Raw genomic sequence first — 21,256 nt, forward strand, 5'->3', positions numbered from 1 at the left:
TCCTCATTTAAGTCACTGTACAATATACTTAACATGAATTATAGAAAGACTATGGACCTAAACCAGATTCAGGTTTTCTGAACTATTTGGAATATGTTGCTGTAACAATATTAACACTGTTATTCTGCCCTAAAAAGAGTGAAAGATAATAAAAACAATATTTTCCTTAAGACACTCATTTTCCTGGGAAAACATTTTCATCTAGCTCAGGAGTTAGCAAACATTTTACTAAATAGCCAGATAGTAAATATTTTAGGTTGGTGGGCCAGATGCTCTCTGCTGCAACCATTCAGTGTTGCCATGGCAGAGGGAAAGCAGCCAGAGATGATGCAGGAACTAATGGCATGCCCGTGTTCCAATAAGACCTGACTTTCAGAATCACCATAGGCTACAGTTTGCCAATCCCAGATATAACCAATTCCATTTAGAAATAATAGGATCAAACACATCTGCAGAAACCAGGAAGCGATGGGCTTATGGGCAGTAGACAGCACATCTTAACAGATAGGTACATTGGAGTGTTAGACCTATTTTGAGTGCAGCCAAAGCAGATTATTAGGAAGAAAAGAACACACTACCCCATTGTCAGAGACAGCTGTTAACAACAACAACAACAACAACAAACCCAGCAACAAATCCCTACATTTCAAATTTTGATTTTCTAACATAATTGATTTGAATATTAAAGAGTCCGAATGAAGCTTCACACACTGCAGCAACAGGGAGGGAACCAGCATCTCACAGGTAGAGTGCAAATTCAATTAAGTGAAAGCCAAGCTGGAGCTCTACATCTTTGAGAGCTATAAATTTGTTTAATTCTCCCCACAGACCAATAAGGTGGATCTTATTCTTTATTCCACTTCAGAGAAAACAAGAGTGACGTGCAGAAAGGTCATGGAAAAGGTATGGGCTGGGATTTGAGCCCAGTGAGTGCAGCTTTGGGACCTGGACTCTCATTGCTGGCTTTGCGGGGGCAGGGGAGAGGGACAACTTACTGCTGTGTGCTGTTCAATGAATTAGCACTTCTACAAGGCTAGCTGTTTAGCTGGGGGAAAGCCTAATGTGAGATAGTTACCTAATATTGCTTAGCGCTAAAATGTACTAGGAAAAATGTACCATATTTTTCGGACCATAAGACGCACCAGTTTTTAGAGAAGGGAAATGAAGAAAAAAAGATTCTGAAACAAATAGTGTCCTAAAATATTTTATGTGCATTAAAACCCAACATCACAGTCATAAACACATGTAATCAACCCTGTAAAGTAAACAGCAGCATTTAGAACATTTTAGAGCCAGGCAAGCACACAGAGACCACACAGAGCCGGGCAAGTAAAAAAACTTTTTTTTTAAAGTATATGTGTAGGCTATATTTGGACCATAAGACGCAGGGACTTTTTCCCCCCCACTTCTGGGGGGAAAAAGTGCGTCTTACGGTCCGAAAAATACGGTACATATCTTAATTAGATAGTTGCAAATTTTGGTATGTGTCTCTTTTCATATGCACCTAAGTGTAGAATTACTATAGGTAAAAGTTGTGCGTTTCTACTTTGTGACTAAATATCCACACAGAATAGTGTTTTGAAAAGTCCTTCATGATTCAATATTGAATCAGTGTCAAAATACTTAGGGAGGGCCGTGCTCTTTCCAAATGATTTTCCCTTAGTCATCATGTCACCCAAAGTTTCTATAACATCTGAAATATCTTTTCCTTCTTCTCAAGAGAGCCTATTAGTGGTGCTCTAGGGAAAGCTTATGTGTCTCACAAATTTAAACATTTCACAACTGCGGTTCACTTTTCTTTCTTTAAAATAAATGACCTTCCCACAGGAGATGGTTTAATAAGCATCTCTCAAAGTGCAAAGTATAATTTAAGTCACGGAAGATTCACTAACCACTTGTTCCAACTCACTTTCTTTGGATCCTCACTTTTTTTTTTCTTTTGGAAGGAACGTCAGCTTCCCCTTCTATTACAGGAGTTGAACTTTCCTCACCGGGGCTTCCTTTTAGAAGAATTTTAAAATGATGGCATCACTCCTTCTAGAGTTTCAGGCTTTTCTGGCATTTTGCTTTAGGGTTTCTTGGATGTTCATTCTTAGATAAATACTTTGAAATGAGCTTCTCCAGGCTCATGAGTCAGTTTTCTAAGAATGCTTTCCAGGTGACCCTGTCCAGTGGATCTGGACAGTTTGAGCCCAGACCGCAGCCCCTCAGTTTCTGTGGCTTATGTACTCGGCCAGCCAAGTGGGATTAGTCACTTAGGGCCATCAATGGAAGGTTTATATACCAAGGTTACCAGGAATTGTCATAAATCCAATTGGTTTTAAGAGAACTCAAAGAAACATATTGAATCCATATTTTACACAGATCAGATCTGCAAGCAAATTGACACCATGGACAGACTCAAGGTCAGTATCCTATGCAGAGTTTCAGACACATTCTTTGCTAAAAAGTAGTAGAGAGAGACAGTAAGAACATCATGGTTATGCGGTTATACTGAGTCCACGAGCTAGCCACAACAAAAACCAAATAAAACTAGAATCTCATTTCCTTGATTCCCACCCCCCCTAAACTCATGAAAGCACTGATGACAAATGAATGATGGGGAACCTAAGACATAACATGAATATTTACCATAGATCCTATAAAATGACAGTAGAACTTGATCTACTAGCCACAACAAAAACCAAATAAAACTAGAATCTCATTTCCTTGATTCCCACCCCCCCTAAACTCATGAAAGCACTGATGACAAATGAATGATGGGGAACCTAAGACATAACATGAATATTTACCATAGATCCTATAAAATGACAGTAGAACTTTTACAATAGTTTCTAATAACTTCTACATTTTTTCTCATATTCTGACGAACAGTTTCCAAACTGAGGCCCAGGTGTGAAGGCACCACATGCTATAGATGATTTTCTGACCAATTGATTCTATTAGGCCAGGTGGTTGCCAAAAATATACAGTTAACATTTGATGTTGGGGTCATCTTTCGTGGTGAGGCTGGAACATTCCATTCTCTGCAGGGAGGAGTTCTCACTGTGGCACTTGGAGGAGATTAATCAGAACCAGAAAATGAACACACAGAGTAACTAGAATAATATTTCTGTAACCTCTGGCTTCCATCCCTATAAAACTACCTTTTACAGTTGCATTCATTCTTCAACACACCCACAGATTAATTATTTTTCATTCTCTTGGCTGAATTTCTTTCCTATCTGGTGGGTCTTATGTATTAGTAATAATGGTTTTGATGCTTTTAAAAATAATTAATTAAATAATATAGTGAGTTATTTAGTTAACTAAATAATTAGTTAAATATTGTCATGTTCTTTGGCTTCAACTCTCCATTGTAAAGCTTCAGATATTAGATCACAAAAGCCATCAGATAAATCATGTTGTGAATGTCCTATTATCTACTGCTCTTAACAACACTGATGCAAGAAGATGAAGGGGGTGTGAGGAGGAATGTACTATACTGGTATCTAATTAATCATATTTGCTGTATTATAATTGGTATAATTTATTAGCCTATGTTGCAAAAGAACCTAATGATCCAATGTACACCGACATGAGAAAATACTCTTTATATTTAAATAGTTTGTACTATGCTCAATATTCTTACAATGAGTTGGGAGAGAGAAAAAAAACATATTTAAAGATCTTATTCTCTAGATCAGCTGTTTTAAGTGACTCAAATTGGGACATCAGCCAACCAGTGTAGCATTTATAATAATTTATGCCAAAATATCATATGCAGAACATAAAAACGCCGTCTGGTAGTTTAGACAGTACTATGATGTCTTTCTCTAACTGACCCTATGATGTAAGGTCTACATTTGCACAAGTAGCCATGAGAGAATTGCATTTGCCTTCACAGACACCGGAAAAAAATCTGTGGGAAATCCAATTCTTTGAACAAAATAAAAAGGTCTCCTAAAGAAGAACAAGTGAAGGCACCTGGAAACAGTGAGACCAGTGGAGGGCTGAATACAGGTATCTTTTGTATGGCTCATTGTTTATTACAGTCTAATAGGTATTAAATGTCATTGGATGGGCTCTGCAAAATCTCATTGTCCTTGAGAAATCAATATACATATATTCCAAGTCCTGAACAATCTACAGTCAGACAATCGGGCTGATGAATTCAATCCTAAATCCCTCTAGTCTACTGAGTTCCGACAATACCAGTGATGATGGATGGGTAGTACTTAATGAGGTGCTTTATCTCTGTGGACTCTTCAATTCACACAAACATTTACATGGATTATCATTATATCCATTTCAGAGATGAAAACTGAGGTGCAGAAATAATAAGTAATGTGCACAAGGATATGCAGGAACACATGGAGGAGCCAGGACTCCCGTGCAGGTGGCCTGACCTGACGCCTGTGCTCTGGACCATCTCAGTCTCACCACTTAGAGGCAAACTTGAGACAAACCACAATTATGGGCCACAATGGCCACTAGGACAGTGTAACTGACTGCCAATTCTGGAGAAACCCTTCATAAGCATTATTTGCTGCAAAAAGATGGCAGAATCCTCTGCAAAGATAAATAATACTGTTCATGATCAGCAGACCTTATTCCAAGTTAATGTCTTTGGTAACCACATATAGGCCATACAAATATTGATGGGTGTGGACCACTCTACAATAGCTTCATTAAAAAAAAAAAAAAAGCACATCTCTCTGAAATTCTTTTTTAAATTTAAAAATCGAAGTAGAGGTTTTGGGAAAGATGATGCAAGTGAGGGAGTGCAGAGATTCTTTTCCCCAAAAGCAAATAAATGGCTGAGAAGTTGTGAAGTTATCAAAAGAATCAAAACAAAGACCACTCACATAACAAATCATTTACATTTGCTCCAGAAAGCACTTGAAAAGCGTACACTGTAGGAACAGGGTCAGAAGGAAAGAGACCAGCTTCAATTAGGTCCATAAAAGGATTATATACAAATGCCCAGGTCAGAACTGAATTGGGAAAAAGGAACCTTACATGGAATATATGTGAAGATTATACAGCAATCTTCCCCTGACTAAAAGACACATGTACAAAAAAATATATAGCGCTCAAAAGATGAAGAAAATAATAAAATATTCTGGAAGAAGACTTACTTTATCAAATATAATTTTATAACATAGATTACATAGTCATAAAATTTAAAAGAGAGTAAAGATACCATGAAGCAAGACCTCAAGGAGGAGATAAGATGACAGACTGACATTAAAGGAAGTGCGAAGAAAAACAACAGGAAGACATTCCCAAATATTCAAGGAGTTAGAAGATCCTTCTTTAACAATTTCCTCAAGACATAGTCCTGCTGATAGGGAAAAGATTTAAACTATTGAACACAAGAATAAGAATGCTATTGTATGAAGACTGGCAAGATCCTTGGATCCATTTAAATAGATAATTAAGCTTATCCAACTGTGATCAAGATTATAACGTGGGATACCATTCTATCATTATTGAAAGAATACAGGTAAATAACATATAATATAATATGTAAATAATAATGATTATTATATTAAAGTAAATTGAAATGAGAAAACTGTAAGCACTTATGATAAAGATTGGAGCCTGAAATGTGAGAAATCTATAATAATAAAAGCATATTATGCTAATTAGACCAGACAGCCATACAACCGTCTGGATGTTCTTCTGGACAAAGCCAGGACTTGGAGGGCTGAGGCCCTTGCATGAATTTCGTGCATTGGGCCTCTAGTAGAGAATAAAAGGAGTAGAAATGTGTTAGTTACCTATTTCAAATCTGTAAGATAATAGAAATGTGCTAATTTGTAAGTTGATAAATCACATTAGCTTAATCATATTATTTAAAATTGTATAGGTAACTAAAATATGATTAGAAATATACTGTATGTCTTCTAAATAATCAGAGGAATAAAAAAAGAGGAGAAAAACATAACTCAAAAGTTAGAAACAAATAGAAAGATAAGCTCAGCTAGGCTATGGAAGAAGATCACAGAATGAAAGACAACAGAAAAGCCCACCAACCAACTAGTAGAAAAAGGAAAATAAAGGGAATAGACTCTGTAGGTAAAAGGAGAGGAAGAATTGGGGGGTGGGGGGAGATGAGGAGGAAGAGAAATAGAGAAAGAAAGAACAACAAAAGTAAAGGAAGAATAATAATCATATTTTCAAATAAAGAGAGGAGCAAGATGCTTTAAAAGAAAGATTACAATCAAAGACCACAAAAGTAAGAAAACATTTGTTGTCAGGTATTAAACAATGAGCAAGAAAGAGCAGGAAATCTGTAAGATAATAAAAATCTCCCCAAATGAAAAGATAAACGGATGGAATTTGAAAAGAAAACATAAGAACACTAAAACATGAATTAATATATGAGGAATTCTAAAGGCAAGAATATAAAGAATGAAGCAGAATAGTATTAAAATCTTTCTCCCACTACACGGAAAGGCCCATAGGGACTCAGCAAATGAATGAAGATACAATGAGATAAAGTACATTAGTCACCCAGGAATAAAGAAAAGACCCCAAGGCTTCCAAAAAGGAGGAGGTAAAAGTAATCAGAATAGCAGCAGACTCCTTGGCAGCCACAGGAGATGGAAGTCAATGATGTCATGCCCATTAAACTCCAAGGGAGAGAGAATTTTCCCCCTGAACTCTGTTCTCAGACTCTCTGTCACTGGTGAAGCTGAGAAAGTTCAGCTCCCGGAAACTTTCTCAGACAGTGGAAAGAGGTTGTTCCCTGAATGTGGTGTAAACAAAGACAGGCCATGGCCTGGAAACAAGAAACAATATTCTATATCACAGAGAAACAGAGGGAGTCCCAGCACAACAGGTTCAAGGTGGAACAAGAATGGTGGCCCCAGGGATGAGGATCCCAAAAGAAAAACCAGCTGAGAGGTTCTCTGACATGTCTGAATGTGGAGGAGAGCTGTGAGAAGCCTGTGAAGTTCTCACCTCCTCCTCGGCCTGTTCTCTATGAGGGGCACCCACACTCTGCACCTCCTGCTCTCCCTGCTCCCACCTCCTCTGTCTTTCCCTATCTTTTCTTTTAACCCACAGATCTGTTCACCTTCCAAAATGGGCCATCTTTTAAAAATATCTTGTGCTTATTGCTGACTGTGTCTCTTCCCCAGTAAGCTCCTCAAGGCCAGGGACCTTTATTCCTGAATACCAACTGCCTGACATATAAGAGACATCCAACTGATATTGGTTAAATGAATCCTCACACTATAAATATATATAAAGAAACCCAAGCAGACAAAATTCAGGCAGTTAACTTTTGGAAAGAATGAAACTTTATATATAGGAAGACAGAATCAGGATATCCTACTTAGTGAAAAGGACTGATAATAAGGATGTGAATAGTGAATAATAATGGAATGTCACCATATTGGAAGAATGGAGGCCAAGGAAGTTGGTGTTAAAAGTGATGTGAGTCATAAAAAGTGATGCAAAAGGGCTATATCCTCCCTGTGACAGATAAGAGAATAATCTCTAAAACCAATAAATAGAAAAATGATAATTAGGTATCCTATTTAGAAATATTAGAACACATACCAAAGGAGAGAGACAAAACAACTGAAATTGTTGTTTCGGGTTAGTGGGACTGGGGGTGGGATGACAGTTGTAGCAGGGATGATGATTTCTCATAGTGAACTTTAAAACACAACATGCCTTTGTAAGATGATCTGCATGCAGTTACTAAATAAAATAAAAACAAAAAATAAATGTCAGAAGCAAACACCTAGAATTAAGTATTGAATTTTGAGAATTTATATGGATTCTTTTCTGTAGGTGTTTTTTAAATTGAGAGAATATGTAATATCACATCCAAAATAAAAAATAAAAATCTCTTATTGTTGGAATTTTGTTTGACATAAAAGTGTAACAAGACTGCAGTAATGTGGCAGCTGGAGGTGGAACTGGAATTTTCACGTGGATTCCTGTTTTGCATTGGATCCAGACAAATGTAAATATTGTAGGAGACGGTTGTCTTTCCTTTGTGACCATTGCATTCCTGGTGACCACAGTCAGAAGCATATTAAGAATTTTTTTCTGCTTCAGGTCATTTTGCCCTGAAATTATATGGAGCCTATAGGAAAACAAATCAAGTTGCACATAAAAAAGTTTTATACTCTCAGGTGTCATATTTTTTTATTTTGTAACACTACTCCTTCATCAAAATGAGGTCTTGTCTTAAAAGTTGTCTTTTAATTGAAATTTAATTCATCTAAACAAGTGAGTTTGAGAATATCTTTGGCTCTGGGAATATTGTTTAAAAATCTATGCATGCCCATAAAAATGCAATGAAAGATATGTAATGTTTATTGGAAATTTCACAAAGAAAATAAGGACTACTTAAACAGAAATCCAAGGTGGAGGGGAGGAGAATAAGAAAATTATAAGATGTAGTAGTCATATTCAGACCTGTCAGAAAAATCTCATACTACCTGATAAATGCTAAGGTGAATTGCAAAATAAATTATTAAATTCCTGTATCATTGGTTTCCTTCTTAAGAGAAAGCTCCTTCAAAGTTATATGTGTCACTGTACTTATCTACTCACATTTCCTAGTCCTGTAAGGTCAGAGATTTAAACATTTTTATTTAGTGAAACTCTTATAAAGGCAGGGTGGGGAGGTGGGCAAAAGGAGGAGGACTCTGGTGGGAAAGATGTCTGAATATGGACATTCAGCACAGGTGGGCTACATGGGAGAGAGGTTTGCAAATCAACACCTTTGAGGGTGGTGTATAAAGAAGAGTTTTAAATAAACATTTTTAATTGAACAGAATTTTTACATATCCTTGTTCAATATTCTATTAATATTCAAACAGCCACCTTATACCTGACCCACATCTTTCCTTTCTCTTAAAAATACAATATGAAAATACTGGCCTCAAGTGAAACATTGCCAATAGGTTTCAGTCCACAGAATGAAACCATTCTGCTAAGGGGTTTGTAAGGAGTCACCATAGTAATGGCAATGATAATATGACTATTCAAAGATCAGGTGCAGAGGATCACAGAGAGAGGGTACTTTGTACGGACTCCTAAGCAGAGAAAACAAGGCATTTGATCGCAATATTTTTCATTTAAATCGTTCCTCTGCATTCCTAGAAGAATACTGCAGGGAGGGGAAGAGTATCCTTTTCGCATCTGGAAAGCATTTCCTCTTGAATCTTCAATCCACTGTCCAGGAAAGCACACATCCTATGGGTTTATGCTTTGAAAACGAGCTAGTTAAGATAAATGACACGAGGGGCCACTGCACTTAGATAAACTGAGAAAGAGAACTGAAATAAATATCTGTGTGATTTATAGTTCGTGTTTCAAAAGCAAGAGATAAAAATGCCTGATTCATGCTAAAATGAAGATGGAGGCAGCTGAGCTATGGGCGGTGGGAGGGGGTGTGCTGTGCACTGCTAGTCTGTTCTCAGGCCATTGCCCAGCCAGCCTTGCCTGGTGCCAGGAGGAGAGACCTGAAGTTATATGTCTACTCAGCTGCCTTCCGGAGGAGCAGCTGGGAATTGCCTAAGCCCTGTCATTTAGCCATGATGCTCCTGCAGGCTGGAACCAGCCAGACTTTTTAAGATCATCTTCCTCCAGCAAGGAGACCCCTGGATTCCTAGTACTCTACCCCCTACAGAGATTAATGTCCTGGGACCCCATCCTGCTAATGACCAGGAGCTTGCCAGCACTCTAGCTGAGTGAGCCTTAGACACTGCCCAGGCATGCCATTTGGAAGCTGATGCAGGAGGTCAGAGGTTTAAACCAGAAAAGCAGCTTTCTTTTTTATTTAAAGTACAAATGAGAAGGCTGTGGATTAAGATGTTTTAAAGATCCAACTCCCCAATCCTTTTGGGACCTTCCTTACACATGGGACATGGAACACCAGATTGCACCCCACTGCATCCGGCCATCCTGTCCGCTGAGCGAGATGTGAGAGAATGAGCTATTGCAGTCACTCTGGCTTTGGGAGGCCACTAGAGGGACACCACAGGACACCAGGGCTTGGAGAGGGCCCCACACCTCAGTGGAGACAGGCTCTAATAAGAAAAACACGCTCTCATGTTCCGAAATATAAAACTGGGGCTTTCTGCCCACTTAATCAGGAACAAAATATTGTCGGTATTCTGGGCAAGAGAGAAATGTATCTCGCATCTCAGAGGAAAACAAAGCAACTTTTTAAATTAAGATCTATTTTCCCAATTCAATTGTTAAAATGAAACTCCACGAGGATTAATATACATAATATAAGTTCATTCTTCTATGCTTCGTCATTGATAGTTTTGCTTCACAGACTAAATAAGTAACTGATGTGAATTTGTTTCTCCTTTTACAGCAAAATTAAAACAGCCAAGATTTATTGTGTATTTAGCACATGGGCTGTGCTAAGAGCATTTATGTGGATTTCCTCAGCATATCCGAACCTGTATTCCCTGGATTATGTAGAAGACGTGCAGGCAAAGGGGGACTGCACCCAGGTTGGTGATTAAGCAGACCACACCTTTAACCACACATTGTCTGCCTAGCACGTACCATATTCTGTTTGGTATCACCCAGGCCCACTAAGTCCACTCCAAGCAGAGGTGTGGGATGGGAGCCAGGATGTTTGTCCCACCTGAACCATAGGAACCTCTCGGGCTGCTAGTCCTCCAGCCCCTGCTACTGGCTGGGGTATCCCCTGAGTTCTCTCTGAGCAGGAAAGCATAGCAGTAGGTTTCCAGCTGGGATTTATATCATCTTCCAAAACTTTATCTTTTAGGAGAAAATGCACATATTCAAAAATGTGAGACACATAAATCAAAGAGCTAAGATGGGGCCTCTGGGTTTTTCTTAGGTGACTCTGGCAAGCTATCAGTGTGTTTTCTACCTGCTATGCCCATACACCAGGTTCAACTTCCTGAGACAGACACTTCCTCCAGGAATAATGCCTTTCCTTTCAGCACACAGAGCTCTTACCAGAATTTACCTATAACATTGGATATAAATACAGAATACAGGACATTGAAGAACACAGAAATGTCATCGGCTCTAGATCCCTCAAAACCAGAAGGATAAACTCCAGGGAAGGCCCAGTGAGAAGATCAATGGGAAGAACAGGTGACTTAGAGGAGAAATTAGGGCCTCCACATATATACATATTTACAACAGAGTATAGGGGAAGTCTGACTGCCATTTAAAAATCTTTCTTTGAATAAAACAACAATTGTGAAACCAAAGGGGAAGCAGAGACATGTTCTAGGAAAGCTTTCGGGAAGAGGCAGGACTAATGGCAAAAACAATGTGAGGGCTGGACTCCCAGGTGGGCTGTTCATGGGAAGAAGGGTGGTTGTTTCCTGGTTCCCATCTCTGAGGTCTAAGGCTGTGGCCCAGAGTGCAGAATGGGAGGAGGAAGAATGCTGAAGGAGGCTGGAGGGAATATCAAATCACTGTCCTGGGAGGGAGGAAATGACTGGTCAACAGTGTTAGGATTGGCTGCCATCCTGGGTGGCTATGTGAGATGGTGACTTTTTTGAGCAAGAACAGGGGCTTGTACATTTTCTGGCAGTATTTAACAACTGAGCTCCATGTGTGGAATGGGTGATAAGTTGGATGTAGCCAAGTCGGGTCTCTGGGGAAAGATAAAGAGGAAGAATTGGGAGAAAATGTTAAGCCAGCTCCCCAGAGAAGGATGACAGCACTACTCGGACACTGAACTGGGAAGAGGACATGACATGCTGGACAGAGAGAGTAGAAACACTGGTGTCCCAGAAAGACAAAAGGACAATTGGATACGGGAGCACATGAGCTGCCATGACCAGAGGCAGTGGCCAAAATGGAGTGCTGGGACCCAAGTTTCACAGGTGAAGCACATAGGAGTTAGGAGAGTGGCTTAGCTGCACCAACAGAGACCTTATAACCAGGGCTAAACCCCAGGAAGTGGCATGTCCCTTTCAAAAGAAAGCCTGAACTGGTAGGGGAAGGTGTGGTAACTCTGATCATTCCAACACCCTTCATCCTTGGACTCCACCCACCTTGCAGTTTGCCCTTGCCCAAGTGACTAAAGCTGGCTCACTACAGCCAAGCCTGCTGCAACCCATGGAGGGGTGAGAGGAAGAGGAGGAGAAGGCAGAGTTGTTGCAGGACACACATGGAAGGCCATGCTTCACTTCTGTTGGCATCCTGCTAGGAGGGAGGACAGGGGATTCTGGCTGAGGCAACGTCAGTGAATCTGAAGTAGTGAGTCCCTGGCCCGAGGGGATAGATGGGCTGGAAGTACAGGATCTTTCCAGGGATGCCCATCCAGGCATTCTACCCTGTTTCCCCAAAAATAAGTCAGTGTCTTATATTAATTAATTTTTTCTCTCAAAGTTGCACTAGGTCTTATTTTCAGGGGATGTCTTATCTTTCCATGTGCTAGGTCTTATTTTCGGAGGATGTCTTATTTTTGGGGAAACACGGTAGTAGGAAGAAAGGTCCCTTGCCCCTTAAATGTTGATAAGTGGCCTCATCACTATCCGAACAAGTGACCAGGGACCACACAAGTTAGAGATGAAAGCAGATAGTGCCTCTCACCCTCCTTTATTTTACCGTCTTCAGGAAAATCATCAATTTCATGCTGGGTGGCTCAGTTCAGCAAACCTGGGCTCTATATCCCAGCTTATGGGTTTTTAAAATCAAGATGTATAAGACTATTTTGTATGAAGTGCTTTGGCTGTCTGAATTTAATTTATTAAATTTGTTACTCAGGTGATTTTTACATATAACATAGTCCCGAAAAGATGAAGAAAGCAAGAAGCAGAGAGACTAAGGACATGCCCAGGGTGTGATGGTTGATGAGAGCAGGGCAGGACCACAGCTGCCTCCTGGGTCCTTCCGAAGCACCATCTCAGTAAACCTGAGCTTTATTTAGAAATATTCAGCCCTAGCTGGTTTGGCTCAATGGATAGAGTGTCGGCCTATGGACTGAAGGGTTCTGGGTTCAATTCTGGTCAAGGGCACATGCCTGGGTTGTGGGCTCGATTCCCAGTAGGGGGCATGCAGGAGGCAACTAATCAATGGTTCCCTCTCATCATGGATGTTTCTAGCTCTCTCTCCTACTCCCTTCCTCTCTGAAATCAATAGAAATATATTTTTAAAAAGTAAGAAATATCCAGGGGCAACAGTATTGAGGATAGCATGACAGAAGGACAGAGTCCAGGTGTTCTGCACCTCCTTTTGACACATGAGCATGCACAGTGCACGGCAGACACCCATACTCCCTTGACAACCTAGGAAGCCTTATACAAGGGTTCTTCTAACTGGCTTCATTCAGTAAACCACAGAAAAAATGAAATACTTCCATTTGGGACAACATGGGTGAATCTTGAGAATATCATGCTAAGTGAAATATATAAGTCAGATGGAAAAAGTCAAGAACCACCTGATTTCACTAATATGTGGGGTATAAAATGGAAAGCAACAAACAAACAAATAAAATTCATAGGCACAGACAATAGCATGGTGACTATCAGAGGGGAAGGAGGCTGGAGGGGAGAAAAAGATACATGGGGTCAAAGGAAAACTTGACTTCAGGGGGTGAATACATAATACAATATACAGATGATGTAACATAGAATTGTACACCTGAAACCTATATAATTGTATTAACCAATGTCAGCCCAATACATCTAATAATATTTTTCTTTTAAAAAGAAAAATAAATAGTAGGAAGGAGACAGAAAGCTGAGAGCTAAAACTTTACTATTACTGCAGTGTACTACCATCCCTGGCAGCACGCAGATTAAACAATCGAAAAGGATGCTGCTCTAAGAACTTCCACTGACATTCACAAGATTTTCCAGAAACATTTTAATGCTCGCTTGTTCAGGCAGTCCTGGTGACTTTGGCCTCTTTGCTAGTAGGGATTGTGTGATGGTACTTGGTGCTTCTACCTTTAGACACAGGAGCTCCTAGGATTCCCCAAGTATATTTGTAAAACTATGAAACTAGTTCCGATGGCCTGGTGTTTCTTACCTGGGAGGACAGGCAAATACTTTGCAAGGTACCACCCCTGTGGCAGGCCGGGTGTTGGGATTGCAGAATGACGTATTTACGTGAAACCTCAGGTCTCTGTAGCAGCCTTCTCGGGTGGTCATCTGCCCTGTATGAAAGGGCAAAGTGCAAGATAAAGACCCAGGGACATGCCCCAAGGTAAAAGGCAGGTGAATGGCTAATGAAGATCACTGGGGAAAAACACACTTTACTGTATTTGCATGCCTTTGTGTTACTAACCAATTGGCCAGCTGATGATATTCTACTTTTCTGACCACTCCTCATGACTTTTATTAGTGAATTCCATCGGTTTTAAGATACATGCATTTCCACACTATATTTTAACATCTTTAAAATCAACATAGGTCTTGCATATTGATAAATCAGTAAGTGGTTAAGATCTTGTGTTCATTTATTCAACTAGTATATACTTGATGTCTGATGAGTTAATTTTTGAGGTCAAATCTGTTTATAGGTGGTAAAGATACTTAGAATTTTAATTTAAATTTTATTTCCTAGCCCATATAAACAATAATGGGCATAAAAATGAAATTAAATGTTCCTTTGACATTTTTCAAATATCTGAATATTCTGAGAAAATAAAAATATACATAGACTGTACATGTCCAATAGGATATAGGTTTTCCAAGTTCTATTTTTTACAGGAGGTGGTAGATAACTATGTTTTCAGATGAGTTTCTTTTGATGGAATGGGGTTTGCTCAGCCATATAGCTGAACTTTTACAGGTATTATTTCTCTGACTAAGGCCACATCTGTGAAGCAATTTCTCAAAAGCACTCACAATCACTCAACTGTTTGTCAGAAAGAAATATCACCTAATCTGTGAAAATGCCAGAATCAAGCCAATTTTCTAAAGTGATCCATATTCATAGATAAGAGAGAAGAGTATGCAATTCAAAGACTAAAGACAGTCAGAGAAAATATCCTTTAACTGGAAAGCCCAGAGCTGAACCCTGGTCCTGGGAGGTGGTGAGTGTCATGATCAATGTGGCCAGACTCTGCCTTTATCTTTTCAGAAACCAGTCCTCGCCAGTTTTTTGGAAAGCTTTTTGAAATCTTCACATTTTGCCAAAGTATCTGAAAGAGGAGTATCCAGTCTTTAAAAGACTCTAATTTTATCAAAATCTCCAAGTTTTCAATATTTCTAACTATAGAATTAATTCCAGCTGTTGCCAAAAGCCTTATAAAACAATAATTTAAGGAAAATTACACAGAAAACTAGAAAATATTACACAAATGAGCGCACATTGTCCCATGAGAAACATGTGTTATTATTACAGAGAGTGCTGGATATACTGTGGACCTGCAATACACAAGCATGAAGACCCAAAAATCAGAAGAAGGAAGATACTCCAGGGAAGATACACCAGAGTGGGGGAATTCCTAATTTGTTGTTTCACTTATTTGTGCATTCATTGATTAATTCTTGTATGTGTTCTGACAGGGAATCAAACCTGCAAACCTGGTGTATCAGGATGATGCTCTTATGAGTTGAGTTACCAGCTAGGGCCCTGATAATGGTTTCTGAATGACAGAGAGGTGGGGAGCTTTTCAGTTGCCATTAGAGCCAATAGCTTGCTATCCAGCTGTACAGAAGGAATCACATTTTTTTCCCCTTAGGATTTCTTAATGTCAGAATTTAAATATAATTTGAATATTTTGTTCTTAGCTGAAAAATGAAAAGAATTAACATATTATATGTCAAGTACATAGTGTTAACTTTTTAGACCATGATATTTTTGTGAATCTTTCAGTTTTTCTTCATTTTCTTCATTTCTTTATTAAGAATATGAGTTCATTATTATTTTTCTTCATTCATTCATTAGATTCTTATTTAATGCAAGTTCTCATTTGTATACCATTTAAATATAGTATTGTCTGAATTAATTTCTTAATTATTAAAACTGAGGATACACAAAGCTGAAATACATTGGCTTGAGTGGAAATTTGTTTCTAAAATATCAGACAATATTTACTATTTTGTTTCTAAATTTGCAAATATTTACTTGCCACTCTTTACCAGATAGTCCATACTAACTCTAGCTAAAAATGTCTTCTAGTGAATCAACTTCAATAATCTGAACATGTGCTTAAAATTCTTATAGTATTAACATTAAAAAGCCATATATTGTCTTGTGAGAGTCTTTTGAAGTGTCGTTTCTTGTCACTTCCACTGCAATTTTAATAAGATTCTTATAATTTGAGGACTTCCTGGAAGATGGCGGTCAGGTAAACACTTGTACATACTGGCTCTTACAACCACATCAGTGCTGCAACTGGGGATCTTACCTGAGACCTGAAAAAACCACAACTGTGGGGGCCCCGACCAGTGAGGATATGCGGATTCCACAAAAAGGTTGGATTTTGCCGGGGGTAATGCGGGGTGTCTGTGTCCCAACAGACACCCCACTGTTGGGTCTGGTATGATTCGAGAGAGTGGACGGGGGTCCCCAAGGTTGCTAATAGTGGGGTTCTCTAGGGAGCAACCCATTCTGATCCGACACGGAGGGAGAACATAGGAGTTGGAAAGCAGTCTGTAAGGGCGCGTAGACTAGCCCACCACGGACCTAGGCTGGTTCCCCTGCAACACTTTGCTTCTGATTACAAAGGAGAGATCACCCAGATTGGCTGGCCCTAAGATACAGCAGGGGGAAACTGCTTTTCTGGAAGCTGAGAAGCAGAGCGGGGAGAAATCATCCAGGATTCAGCTCCGAGGCAAAAAAAAAATTCTTATAATTTCTCTATGAGTTTCAGTATACAATTTTATAGTCAATTTCTTTCCACTGAATTTTTTGAACAAGACCATTTGATAAAAAACTTATTCTATATCACTATACTTCTAATGCAAGCTTCTATTTCTCATCAGGAACATGATATATATATATATATATATAAAATAAGTTGAGTGACTTTCATTTGAATAATCTCATAACAAATTTTTGCAAAAAAAAAAAAAACACCCCTTAAATTAGATGAAAAGCAGAAATGAATTCACTAAAGGATTTCCTCAAAGCTACATGCTAACACAGATGAACCAGAGAAAGTAGTTGAGTCTTTCAAGTGATACTTAGGATCACTGTTCTCTCCTCCGCTTCTGGAAATATCACTGCTTCCCTCAGGCAGACACCTTGGATGATTCATTAGGACATGAAGAGGACCAGTGTAGTGCATGTCACAGCTTGACTGTGCTCGGGCACCTCTGTGCCCACCAGCAGGAGAGACAGAGAAGTGACCTACCCCCACCACAGGAAACAGAGCACTCGGAGCGGATGATGACCCACGTGTAGCTGGGCTGGGCACTGGGCTCCTGCTCACCGCCCCACCGAGGCACGGAGTATTCCCAGGCAATGCCTGGATTCCTTCCCTGGAGCAGAAGCTACAGCATAAGACAGGGATGAAAGGAGGGTGGGAAGGAGGAGGGAGAATATAACTAGTTAAAATGGAACCAATAACTACATGATTTGTTTTAAAAGCATGAAACAATAACAATGTCAACAGAACGTGTTTAAAATGATAAAATAAATAATGTTCAGTCTCCAAAATTTGTATTATTTCTGAACAGGAATAAACTCCCAACTGGACTCAAGTTTATCTAGTAACTATAGAGACATCTGACTTGCCATATTCTCAGTGTTTCTTCCACACAAGACTTCAGATGTCTTTGCGTTTTAAGCTATTTCTTGCTTTCTCTCCATGTTCCTTCTGACTTCCCTGCAAATCCTTCCATGAGAGTGAATCAGAAAGTGATATTTAAAAAGCACTGTCACACTTCCGAGTAACAACCCAGGATGCTGAAGTGATGTCATTCATATCACTGCCAAAGCTAAGTCAGAGGACTTCCTACATGACTGGGTGCCTGTTGCTGTGTACCTGGGAGTTCCAGGAGAAACATATCTTACTAGTCAGGATGATCTCTCAGGCCCAGCATATATATGAGCCATGGTTTAGGGCAGTGGTCAGCAAACTCATTAGTCACCAGGGCCAAATATCAATAGTACAACGACTGAAATTTCTTTTGAGAGCCAAATTTATAAACTTAAACTTCTTCTAATGCCACTTCTTCAAAATAGACTTGCCCAGGCCGTGGTATTTTGTGGAAGAACCACACTCAAGGGGCCAAAGAGCCACATGTGGCTTGCGAGTTGCAGTTTGCCAGCCATAATTTTAGGGCATAACTTTGCATCTGAACTCTTCACCTTCCAGTGTAAAACCTGAACACATGGACCAATAACCATCTTTTCTCTCATAAGTGTATCAGATCCACTGATCTCAGGGAGAACATTTTATTTATTTATTTATTTATTTATTTATTTATTTATTTTAAAAGCAACATCACCATTATTCTGTTGATAGACATCTGCATTTCTGAGCCTTATGCATCATTGATGTAATATTCTAGTGAATAATGACTCTGGTCCTTCCATGACATCTTGGCACCACAGTCCCCTCCCTGACAAATCAGCTCAAGTCTCTGTTGGTGTAGGACAGGTTGACACCCTGGAGATTGGGCTGTACTGCAAGGCCATTGAGCTGCTCCCCTTCTGACACCCTGAGGCTCTGTGACTCTATTTCCATAGGCAAAGTTCCTAATAAGCTGAACTCATTTTCAACCCTGACTCATTGCTCTTTCTCTATGATTATTAAAACTAATAGCCTGAGATGGTGAAAGAGAAATAATCAAGGCAAGAATGCAAGGTGAGTAAGTTTATCACAGGGTTAAAGAAGCAGTTCAGGATCAGGAGGCACAGATAAAGCCTTTCCCAGCTATAGATCTTACAGAAGAGAAGCAGACATTTGTAAAGACTGACAGTGTGCATAAATACACATTTAATCATGCACAAAGAAATGAAGATGGTAAAAAAAAGTTCATTGACCCATTCAGCCTATGCATTGATTAGTCTTGTTTCTGATGCATTTCCTAGTTATAAGCATGCTTCTGTGCACTTAAAATTACACCAATAGCCTTCTATGTACAGAAATGCTAGAAGACCCCCAAATCAGACCCCAAAACAATGAGGCTGGAGTCTACCTCCACGATCAGTGTTTCGTTGGTTGGCCCCGCAGAGGTCAAGCTCTCTGGCTCTCTGTGGGACCGTCGGTAATTGAAGGTGGTGCCTGAAAACTTGTAGCGGCCGGGCCAGTCCACAGTCCAGTGTCCATTCAGGTGGTATGTTTTGAGGGCATTGCGCACAGCAATGTAGGAGGTAGATACATTCATTTCATAGATGCGAATACTCCGGGCTCCAGAAGGAATGGTAACCATCTGATAATACTCTAGATTAAAGCAGACAGGAGCAGGGAGGATGGGGTATTTCACTCAATTATGCCCAGGCCAAATCTCTCAGCACCTTCAGTATTCCATCATAACAACAACGTGAGAATCCTATGAATGACTTATTTGTAATTGAAGGCAAGTTATTGTAATATTCACTATTCCTAAGGATGATTCTAATTCAAATAACATAGCAACCACTTTCTATCAAAACAAAGGATCGAGAGTAGGCAGAAGTGGAGGCAGTTGTGGGATCTGTTAATTTTTATTGTTGACACTATTGCAGACTATCTCCCACCCCCATTTGCTCACCTCCAGGCCATGTCAAGAGTCTTAACACCTGATGCATTCACTATACCTCAAATTCTTCCCACCAAAGAGCTCCCATTTCAATATTGTCTCTCAACCGCCGCAGGCAGCTATGGCATACTCACGGTTGGTGCGGTGGTGCTTGGCATAGAGGCCCTTGTGCACTGTGCAGTCTGAGTTATTCCCCTTGCACACACCGCAAGAGTCTTCCATGGCATTGGATCCAAGGATGTTGTCACATCCAACTTTCTGGGATATTCATAAGGTCACACGTCATTCATGAAAGAAAAGATAACACGAGCAATGTCACAAACCTAAAGCAGGAAACCTCTTCCCCGCTCTAGTTGAAAATTCCAACACAGGGAAATTAACAAATATTTATTGGATACCCAATATGTGCACAGCAAGACTGAAAATCTACTCTTTAGATCCAAAGTTGGAAAACTTCAAATGTCAAACATAACCTGAACTCTTCAAGATTGCTCACAGCTATTGTATCCTGAGCCCTGAATTGCATTTATCCAGTTGGAAATGTTGGTAAAATGCAGTGTGACATAAAGCACTTAATACAAATGACAAGCAAATGTGTTCTCACAAGGGTCCACTGGAATGTGCCCTGGTGCTTTTGAATCTACTTGTTCAATGGCAGAGAAGTAGCCCGTGCCATGTGGAAGTAATTCCCAGAAGTAAATTATATAAAGGGCATATTTGTTCACCCTCTTACAATCTTAGGAACTCATTATTTGTACAATTCTTGTTAGTTTTATAAATATATTTCCTAACAAAGTCTATAGATGTGGGGGGAAAATCTATTCAGAAATGAAATAAGTATAGTCCACAATCCCTTGCTTGTAATCCAAAGGGACGGATACATTTCAGAGATTTTAGGATGGAAATTGACATATTGTGTATATAATGTGAAAGTCCCAGCGGGGCCTACAATAGCAATGATGTTCTATAACAAAACACAGAAATCTTCATACTACACGGTTAAAAAACTATCAAATAGCCTTATATCTGCTCAGGGCAGGTTTTTACCATCAAACAAATTCATTTCAGCTTACATTTTCCGTCCAAACAGACTTTCTATTTCATAGTCTGTTTTAGATTTCAAAATTACAAATAAGGGATTGTAACATTATCATTAAGAATACCAGAAAATACTGAAATATTTAACAAATCAACTGCTAATTCGACAAAACAAGTAGAGACTTGAGCATTTTAAAGTTGAAAAAAGATCTTATTAGAATCATCTAGCCTAATCTTCATGCATTAAAAAGAATTACACCAAGGTCTTAATGAGTGGTTCTACTTTACCATGGTCGTATAATTAGAACTTGGACTGAGGTTGTTGGACTCCAGTGAATAAAAATATTGAGTAATTTCTGTATGTGATCTGGTCACACCATCACTTTGTTTATAATGAAATTCTTTCCATAACTTACTTCTACACATGGCAACAAGCTCCAAGTGTAATGTCCACTTAGTTACTGAGTCTTTTGCAGCCTGTCACCCAAGTCCCTCTCTAATAGATGTTGAGGCTACTGGGTCTTTTGGAGACCCCTGTAATAGCTGCAGAGTACCTCTTGGCTCTGAGTTGTCCCCCACCCCCACCCCTTCCTTACTCTCCACGCTACCGT

At 39.5% G+C, this 21,256-nt stretch overlaps 1 protein-coding gene across 1 annotated transcript in view; it reads right to left on the reverse strand.

Annotated features, from left to right (window-relative positions):
* The window catches only part of ADAMTS16 (ADAM metallopeptidase with thrombospondin type 1 motif 16), a 97,007-nt gene that overhangs the window by 18,692 nt on the left and 57,059 nt on the right, over nucleotides 1-21,256 (reverse strand). The window contains exons 15-18 of the mRNA XM_036409669.2: nucleotides 19,742-19,865; nucleotides 19,065-19,309; nucleotides 17,273-17,411; nucleotides 13,996-14,122 (exon numbers count right to left, since the gene is read on the reverse strand). Of these exons, the coding sequence (XP_036265562.1) occupies nucleotides 13,996-14,122; nucleotides 17,273-17,411; nucleotides 19,065-19,309; nucleotides 19,742-19,865 (635 nt within the window). The remainder of the gene's footprint in view (nucleotides 1-13,995; nucleotides 14,123-17,272; nucleotides 17,412-19,064; nucleotides 19,310-19,741; nucleotides 19,866-21,256) is intronic.

Source organism: Pipistrellus kuhlii, unplaced genomic scaffold (assembly GCF_014108245.1).
Source record: "Pipistrellus kuhlii isolate mPipKuh1 unplaced genomic scaffold, mPipKuh1.p scaffold_m20_p_4, whole genome shotgun sequence".
NCBI lineage: Eukaryota > Metazoa > Chordata > Mammalia > Chiroptera > Vespertilionidae > Pipistrellus > Pipistrellus kuhlii.